The 10,071-nt window shown below is 30.0% G+C and overlaps 1 protein-coding gene and 1 pseudogene across 1 annotated transcript; one reads left to right on the forward strand and one right to left on the reverse strand.

Moving 5' to 3' along the window:
* Positions 1–9: 9 nt before the first annotated feature.
* On the reverse strand, positions 10–1,535 carry LOC103862325 (cyclase-like protein 1). The gene is made up of 6 exons (XM_009140020.3): positions 1,169–1,535; positions 1,042–1,086; positions 902–974; positions 705–802; positions 531–601; positions 10–354 (listed from the first exon to the last, which is right to left on the reverse strand). Exons 1-6 carry the CDS (start codon positions 1,533–1,535, stop codon positions 229–231), a joined length of 780 nt encoding a protein of 259 aa, XP_009138268.1. The 3' UTR covers positions 10–228.
* Positions 1,536–3,318: 1,783 nt separating this feature from the next.
* Positions 3,319–7,141, forward strand: LOC103862648 (annotated as a pseudogene).
* Positions 7,142–10,071: the final 2,930 nt, after the last annotated feature.

Genomic DNA, 10,071 nt, shown 5'->3' on the forward strand with positions numbered 1-10,071 from the left:
CTCTGCTAATGTTTTACAACATTGTTTCAGTCTTAACTTTATTATCAATATCTTTCAGAATTACACATACAAACATACACATACGTCTATAAAGGTATTGTTTACTTTTACAACTGGAATCATCTCATCTATGATACCTGCTTTATGATTGTGGGATCTTGGAAGTAATAAACATATTATTTATGATCAGTTGGCTGACCAACTTAAAAAGAAGACGGAAGAACTGAATCACTTGATGAGAATGCACCTGGTTGGTGCCCCTTCTGCTCCAACCAATCTCAGCGGTAAGCAATGAAGCGAGTACATTCCTGCCTCAACACCATCCAGCTTCAGAGCTTCGACAGGGATTATATCCTGAAAATGATGCCAATTTCTCACTTGTTAGCTTAACTATCTCTCTCACTTTCTTGTCTATGATGTTTTATCATATCCCACAAGAGAAAAAAGACACAGGGAAGCCTAAGCAAAGCAGTGGCGGTTTTCAAGAAACAGAAGCAATGTATACTTTTAATAGAGAAAGATATACTCACCCTTCCTCTAAGTATAACCTTGTGAGTTGCCGGTGACTCGTCAAAAGCAGCAAAGGAAAGATAATCAAGCCCTGGATTCCACAATCCAGAATTAAATCAGGTTTCAGTAAATGTAATAACAAAGCTAAGAAATACTCTAAGTATATGCATGATAACAGAAGTTACATCTCTTACCAACAAGTTTGATGTCCGTGTTCTCAACCAACCACTTGGCCCCATCAGTCATGAATCCAGAAAAGCTTGAATCGAACTCTTTCTTAAACATAAGCCGCCTGATCAAAAAATCCACAGGATTGAGATTAGGCTCAAAATAGAGAAGAGAGTAAACTTTAACATATCTTCACAGTAATATTTGAGTATGGTAGATTTACTTGTCAGTGTTGGATGTTCTGAAGAGCACACGACGAACTCCCCTTGGAATATGAAGTGATTCCATTACCTCAGCTAATATAATTCAATTAGAACAAAAAAAAAAAAAATAACTTCAAATTATCTTCAGACATAAACTCACCAGTTATGTTCTTGTCTCTCGGAACATCAACCAACAAAGCAGGACCTATTAACAGAACTCAAATTATTATTTTTTTTTTCAAAAAAAACATCTTTTAATATGAAAAAAAAACTCGAAAGACGATTACCGTTTAGAGTTTGGAGGTCAAGCGAATCGCAATCGAAACCAGCGTCGTAATACTCGTCAATGAAGTGGCCTGGAGCATCCACGTGTGTTCCCGAGTGAACAGACAGTTTCATCTCCGACACGTTAGCGAACGATCCGTTCTTCATACTCGCGATCAGTCTCAGGTGGTTCGAAAGTCCCTCCTTAGACTCCCACGCCGGCATCTCCGGCGTGTAACGGTGGCTGATGTCGAATATCTTCCCTCCGCCGTAAACCTCCTGGCGGTTTGGCTTGAGGTCGTCGGCGAGTTTACCAGAGACGGCGAGGAGAGGTGAGAGGAGGAGTGCGGCGGCGAGGCCGAGGAGAGGGAAGTTCACGGAGCGGGTCATTGGATCGGGTCAACGGGTTTATTGATGGTATCGAACTAAACTATTCAATCAGTCTGATTTTTTGGCATCGAGCTATTTAATGTAAGACGTGTGACGATTGGCTATTGACTTTTGAATTTTTGATAAAACCGTCAATATTGACTTTTTAACTATGTATTTGAGATAATTTCGATTTTCTTTTATTATTAATAAATTTTGAAACGAGATAAATTAATTTTCATTGTAATAAAATTACTACGAAATTTTGATTTAGAACCTAGTTTAATGGGCAATTGTCAATAATAGCACCTTTTGAAGTTATGTCTCAAAAATAGCACTAGAAGGAGAAAGTCACAAAAATGACATTCATTAAAGGGTAAAATATCTTTAATATCCTTGGTTTAAAATTAAATAAATAAACAAAAATAAATAAAAATAAATAAAATAAAAATAAAAATAAATAAAAAAAAAATAAAAAGAAATTTTTTTTATAGTTTCAGATTATATGCTTTCAGATTCAAAATTTTTATAATTTTTTTTTGAATTTGTTTTTTGAAATTTTTTTTTTATTTTTTTTCAAATTTTCTTTTTATAATTTAAAAATACTTTTTGAAACTGTTTTTAAAATTTTTATTTTTTATTTTAGTATTTATTTTTTATAAAATTTTAAACTCTAATTCCAAAACCCCACCCCTTAACTTTAAACCCTAAGGTTTGGATTAATTAACCCAAGGGGTATAAGTGTATATTTACCTCTTTAATGAAACCTATTTTTGTGACTTTGAGCCTTGAGTGCTACTAGTGTTCAAAAAAAAAAAAAAAAACCTTGAGTGCTGCTACTTTGGGAACAAAAACTTGGTTTGGTGCTATAATAGTTTTTTTCTCTAGTTTAATTTATATGTTTAGTTAAAAAATTTGTAAAAAATTAATATCTTAAAACTAATAAGCACTTTCAAATCACAAATCTCTTGATCATTCATCACTGCGGCGCCAAACACAACCCCTTCAAATTAGGATCTGTCTCTTTCAAAATCATCATATGCTTCTTAATCTTCTTCTTCACATCTTTTCATGATATCATGTAAGCATCCATGTCATTATATATATCAGTAGATAAAATATTGTATAAATGGTTAACGGAAGAAAATAATGACTTTGTTAACTGTTGTAAAATGGTTTTGATGTAGTGCGCTCAACTGATCTTTTATGCACAACGACTAAACATATATTGGCTGTCAACATTTGAAGTTCTTCTATACAGTTACACAAATAGACGTAAAACAGTCAATTTCGACGTCAACACTATTTTGCGATCCCGATTTACATTACATATATTGATCATATCTATATCTATTTATCTATTTATTTATCTATACTAATAAAGTAGAGTTTTTTTTTTCCTTGGGGGGGGTTTATGACACTTGTCATTTTATCATTTGCTGAAGGATGTTTTAGATTTGGGCTTTGTTTTTTATTTGGACTTCGTATTCTGTTTATATTGTTTTCGATTTGGGTTTGTTATGCTTTACTAAAGATTTCAGGTCCAGTGAGAATAAGTTTGGCTTTCTTCTTGCGTTATTCCTTCGCGACCTCAGCCAACAAGTTGCAGAGATTAGAGATGACGATCACCTATCTGTAACGTCTCAACTTCGCATTGACGCCTAATATGCTCTTAGCCTCTACATAATTAACCCACTCTCCCCAATCTGCAGCATTCAATTAATCTCATCAAATCCTCAAAGTAACCTACAAAAGCTTCGGGTACAAAGTAACCTACAAAACCTGACAGAGAGATAAGTAGATTTACTTTTACGCTTTGGTATTTCTGAAGAAGTTAGCTCTTATTCTTTGAAACTCTTCACTGTTCTTAATATGGTATGAATATGGTGATAAAGTGAGAATTTTTGAGGAATCAATAGACGAATTTCATAAATTTTTATGTTTTTTTTTTTCGGGTTTGTGGTCTGATGATTGTCAGATTCATTGACATAAGATTGATTGGGTTGCTTTGAACCAATCACTTTTTTCTTAGATTACAGGTGAGTATGTTCTTACTAAAGCAAGAAGAAGAAGACGGGATCAAAAACTCCTTCAATATCGACTAATGAAGCCAATGCTTCTGTATGTGAAAGGTGTGAGAATCTTCTGACATTGAAAAATTGTCTTTTTCTGTTGATTGATTTACCTTTTGTGTATAATAAGATTTGTTCATCTTTTTGCTGCAACATGCCTAGAAAAGGTAAAGTACCCAAAAGGATTAACAAGGCTGTTAGGGAGAGGATTATATGCGAGCATTTGAATGAGCTTTTCATCGAATTAGCTAATTCTCTTGGTATATTTTCTATTGATTTTGAATGAACAAGTTGCGAGGCTGGTTACATTTTGAATAAGATGGTGCTAGCTTTAGTCTTAACCATGAACATCTTTTTCTTCTAAGAACTGAATCAGCAGAACAGTGGCAAAGTTTCAGTACTGTGTGAAGCTACTCAGTTCTTGAAGGACGTGTTTGGTCAGATTGAGTCCTTTATAAATGGGCACACTTGACTCCTCTCTGATTCTAACTACGTAAGCCACTTTCTAAGATGCTATTAGACATTACAGGCAGATGATGATGCTTCAACAGTCGTTAGTTTTATATGTTTTTGTCTCAATGGTTTTATTAGTTTTTTTGCGTGTAATGGAAACTGTGTAGGTAACCGCAGAGAAGACTCTGAGCTCCAAGGAAGAAACATCAGTGCGCGAGACCGAGATCTCTAGACTACAATCCGAGATAGAAGCAAGAGTGAATCAGTCCAAACCAGACTTGAACACCTCTCATGCGCCTGAGTACCATCATCACTATCAACAACGTTATTATATTTCGTTTACGTTTCTTCACAATAGATTACACAATTTTCGAGTTAAGAATACTCTGTTTCATGCATGTATAGCTTCAATTACAGTTACTCCACACAACAATGTTAAAAGGAATCCCAACAGTTACCGTTACAAAATAAAACCCTACAGACAATCGTTAGTCATAGCTTTTACTGGAACTGGATAACCTTCTCACAACACCAAGTTAAAGATAAGATAAAAAGTATGGACTTACTAATATTGTATACTCAGAAATCTTCAAAAATCTACAGACACACATTTATTTATTCCTGAAACATTCACTCTATAGCACACTAAACACTACAAGCTTGATTTACAGAGTTTTGCAGCAAGATACCATTTCTGCCCGCGTCGTACTCCGCTAATAACCAGCTGAACATGACCATTCTGTCAAATGGGGTAAGAGAAGCATCAAACAAGCATACTTATTTTGATGTTGTGTCTGAACTGATTTCCAGTTTGTGTTTAAGTTAGATTTTATTGTCTCATTTTGAAAAATGATATGTGCTTATTTAAAACATACATGCATAATAAACAAATTTAATCAGGATGAAGAAACCAGATCTGATTTTGTCATTTGGTTGTCGTTTCTATCCTTTGTTTCTGCAAAGCTTACTTGACGAGGTTTAGTGCATGTAGTTTAGTTTACAATTTGTCTTTTAATTCCAACGATTTTTTTTTGTTACAAGGTTAAGACTTCATCTCCACTTCCTAAATCATTATGTGGGCCTAAAAGCAATATGCAAAATATGTAAAAACAAATATGTAATATTCAATACAAAATATAACAAGACGTTTGACAAAAAAAAAGCTATAAGAACCCGAAAGATTTACTTGATAAAAATAGGTTTCAGTTGAACTTAAAATTTATGATCAAAAATCTATATTATATAAAAGTAACCAAAATAGTGTTCAAAAAAAAATATATATATATATATATAAATATATATGTATAAATATATAAAAGTAGCAATTTTTTTTTATATTCTTAAGCTGTCAAGATTATATAAAGGGAGTATAACAAACAAACTTATTATGTCAAACTCATTTCTAAAATTTGTTTCACTATTATAGGCAAACCATCGCTCTCCGCAACACCACGTTTATTGTTTAGATTACTATATTTATATTTGATGTTCTCTTTAACCAAAAAAAATATATATGATGTTCTCGTACCAATGAGTATTGTGACTGAGAATGAATTGATTGAATGGAATATGCAATCTTCTACAAAGGAGGTCATGCACATGACTCAAAGAGACATGAAGCTCATCATGATATATATAAACAAGGGAGATTGATGGTTCCATTTATTTCTCTGAATATGAACCTTCGTCTTGGACCAAAAAGATCAAAGATCAAAGCTTCATTTCACCGCCTTACAATTCAATTTCAAAGCCGGACCTGAGTCCACCAGCAGTTTAAAGATCTCCATTTCTCAAAAAATCTATATATTAGTTTTTTTTAAAAAAAATTGAGGGATTACACAAAAAACATAAACTTTTTAATAATAGTTAACATATTAAATATGGTATAAAGAAATATAATGTGGAATTATATAATATATGTATAATAAAATTTTAAAAATGTTCTTATTTGATTGTAAAAAGAATTTTGAATGGGGCCGACTCTCGGCTGTACATCCAAGAAATATGTAACCCCACACGCTCATTACCGCCGTCAAACAACAACCGTAACCGAAACACCACCGCTCAAAACACAACATAACACATCTCTCATTAGTATGGCAAAGAACACCACAATAATATCATAAGCCAGATAACCAATATCTAAAGCACCGACCCGCGCGAAGCGTGGACAAACTACTAGTATATGATAAAACATACATTAACTCAAAAAATTATTTAAATTTCATACATCAACTTACAATTTAACCGTTTATCAGTGGTGACATGGTATTTACGTCTCATATGAGCCAGTTTATAATATTTTGTAATACAAAATGACATCAAATTTTTAAAAGAAAGAAAACTTGCAGTTGACTAGAATCGAATAACCGTTTGTTCTTTATAAACCAGGTGTACATATATAATAAATACAGCTTTGTTCTTAACCGTTACAAAGCTATTATAAACGTTTTTATAGAATATATAATAAGTTAGCTTTGTTTTTAAGTTTTAACAGTTACAAAGCTAAGAAAACTCTGTTTTGCCCAGAACCGTTTCTTAATTTATATTATTATACATAGTCAACTATTCCTTTTAAGAGATTTGATCTTTCAGATTTTTTTTATTATTTTACCATTCTATAAAAATGTTATACATTGTCTATAACATATATCTATTCACCTTGTTGTTGTCTAAAAAACACACAATTTTCTGCAGTGATGAGTTCATTCAAGTCTGCTTTCATCGTCCTTTTAATTTTTACTGGTAATTTCAAATTTTTGTATAATATGGAAAACTCAAAAGCTTTACTTCTAAACTATAGACAGATTTTATATTATTTATGAACGTAAACATTTAGATTGTAGTACTTATGTTTATTACATCTTGTGTTGCAGTGGTGATATCCGTAACAGTTTAGACTGGTGAGGCGAAACGTATATTACAAGAAGAAAAGTCTCTGCTGGTATTGGATCATCAAGTTTCCAAGCTGGTGGTTAAATTTTGTCCGGATGGTTGCCATTCCTTATGTTTTGCTACCACTTGTGGCTGTGTATGCCATCGGCCACCAAAACCATAAACTATGATCAACTAATATGAATAAAAAATATGTTTTAATATTTCTTCTAACACTTTTGATTATTTCAAAAGATTATGACACTAATAAATTGATTTATAGTGGAAAAGTAAAAAGGTAGTCTAACTCGTATTTATAATTTTATTAATAGATTAACTCTCATTTAATTGTAGTTACTAGTTTGTTTTTATACCTATCTTGCCTTTATTTTCTTTGTTACAAAAAATAGTATTTACGATTTTTCCATTATACAGATTTTTTTTTTTAATATTTATGTAGTCACAAGTTTTTTTGACATATTTATTTCTCTTTAGTCACAGATTTACTTAAATTAGACAGACTTGCTTAAACAAATATGTCATGTTTTTGTCACAAACTTATTTCATTACAACAAATTTAATGATGATTTGACAAATTTAATTTTTCTGACCACAAACTTATTAAATTTTGATAGATTTATACATTATCTATAGATTTATTTATCTTTGGTCACAGATTTACTTCAATTTGACAGAATTAGTTAAGATTGATAGATTCATTTTTGTTTTGACCACAGATCTATTTCATGTAAACATATTAACTAAAATTTGATAGATTTATTTTTCGTTTGCCATAAATTTACTTCATTCTAGCAGATTTAATTACCATATGATAGATATTTTTTCTTACCATGTATAGAAAGTTTGATCTTATTACATTTCTGTTTTATAAAACTTTAAGAAATTTAATCTTTAACTAGATCTTGATCCGCACAACCGTGTGGGTGATTATTTTACATAATTATTTGCTTTACGTGACTAACTGTAATATTTACAATATTACTATGTGTGTAATATAATATTTTAAAATACAAAAATTTTATAGTTCATATACAATAATTCAATTTTTTTCAGTGATAGCATATTTTATATTATGTGATACAAAATTCTGAATTGAAATATATTATCAGTTAAGGATCAAAATTTTAATTGAAAATTATTATATTAAATTAATATAAAAAATTTAATATAAATTCTACATGATTTTAGTTATAATTACAAAGTTAATTAGATATTCAAAAAGTTTTTTTATTTAAAATGAAATATACATTTAACTTTTAAATAAACATGAAATTAACAAATATTTTATAAAAAAATTATTAGGTGAAAAATGCATATACATTTATCTAAATAAATACGAAATTAATTAAATATTTAAAAGGTTTAATAAAACATACATTAACTCAAAAATTATTTAAATTTCATACATCAACTTACAATTTAACCGTTTATCAGTGGTGACATGGTATTTACGTCTCATATGAGCCAGTTTATAATATTTTGTAATACAAAATGACATCAAATTTTTAAAAGAAAGAAAACTTGCAGTTGACTAGAATCGAATAACCGTTTGTTTTTTATAAACCAGGTGTACATATATAATAAATACAGCTTTGTTCTTAACCGTTACAAAGCTATTATAAACGTTTTTATAAAATATATAATAAGTTAGCTTTGTTTTTAAGTTTTAACAGTTACAAAGCTAAGAAAACTCTGTTTTGCCCAGAACCGTTTCTTAATTTATATTATTATACATAGTCAACTATTCCTTTTAAGAGATTTGATCTTTCAGATTTTTTTTATTATTTTACCATTCTATAAAAATGTTATACATTGTCTATAACATATATCTATTCACCTTGTTGTTGTCTAAAAAACACACAATTTTCTGCAGTGATGAGTTCATTCAAGTCTGCTTTCATCGTCCTTTTAATTTTTACTGGTAATTTCAAATTTTTGTATAATATGGAAAACTCAAAAGCTTTACTTCTAAACTATAGACAGATTTTATATTATTTATGAACGTAAACATTTAGATTGTAGTACTTATGTTTATTACATCTTGTGTTGCAGTGGTGATATCCGTAACAGTTCAGATTGGTGAGGCGAAACGTATGTTACAAGAAGAAAAGTCTCTGCTGGTATTGGATCATCAAGTTTCCAAGCTGGTGGTTAAATTTTGTCCGGATGGTTGCCATTCCTTATGTTTTGCTACCACTTGTGGCTGTGTATGCCATCGGCCACCAAAACCATAAACTATGATCAACTAATATGAATAAAAAATATGTTTTAATATTTCTTCTAACACTTTTGATTATTTCAAAAGATTATGACACTAATAAATTGATTTATAGTGGAAAAGTAAAAAGGTAGTCTAACTCGTATTTATAATTTTATTAATAGATTAACTCTCATTTAATTGTAGTTACTAGTTTGTTTTTATACCTATCTTGCCTTTATTTTCTTTGTTACAAAAAATAGTATTTACGATTTTTCCATTATACAGATTTTTTTTTTTAATATTTATGTAGTCACAAGTTTTTTTGACATATTTATTTCTCTTTAGTCACAGATTTACTTAAATTAGACAGACTTGCTTAAACAAATATGTCATGTTTTTGTCACAAACTTATTTCATTACAACAAATTTAATGATGATTTGACAAATTTAATTTTTCTGACCACAAACTTATTAAATTTTGATAGATTTATACATTATCTATAGATTTATTTATCTTTGGTCACAGATTTACTTCAATTTGACAGATTTAGTTAAGATTGATAGATTCATTTTTGTTTTGACCACAGATCTATTTCATGTAAACATATTAACTAAAATTTGATAGATTTATTTTTCGTTTGCCATAAATTTACTTCATTCTAGCAGATTTAATTACCATATGATAGATATTTTTTCTTACCATGTATAGAAAGTTTGATCTTATTACATTTCTGTTTTATAAAACTTTAAGAAATTTAATTTTTAACTAGATCTTGATCCGCACAACCGTGCGGGTGATTATTTTACATAATTATTTGCTTTACGTGACTAACTGTAATATTTACAATATTACTATGTGTGTAATATAATATTTTAAAATACAAAAATTTTATAGTTCATATACAATAATTCAATTTTTTTCAGTGATAGCATATTT

This window comes from Brassica rapa, chromosome A03 (assembly GCF_000309985.2).
Source record: "Brassica rapa cultivar Chiifu-401-42 chromosome A03, CAAS_Brap_v3.01, whole genome shotgun sequence".
Taxonomy (NCBI): Eukaryota; Viridiplantae; Streptophyta; class Magnoliopsida; order Brassicales; family Brassicaceae; genus Brassica; species Brassica rapa.

Coding starts and splice junctions, on each gene's coding strand:
- LOC103862325 (XM_009140020.3), bottom strand. CDS start 1,535: ATGACCCGCTCCGTGAACTTCCCTCTCCTCGGCCTCGCCGCCGCACTC. Junction 975..1,041: donor GAGAGACAAGAACATAACTG/GTGAGTTTATGT, acceptor GAATTATATTAG/CTGAGGTAATGGAATCACTT. Junction 602..704: donor CACGGACATCAAACTTGTTG/GTAAGAGATGTA, acceptor TGTGGAATCCAG/GGCTTGATTATCTTTCCTTT.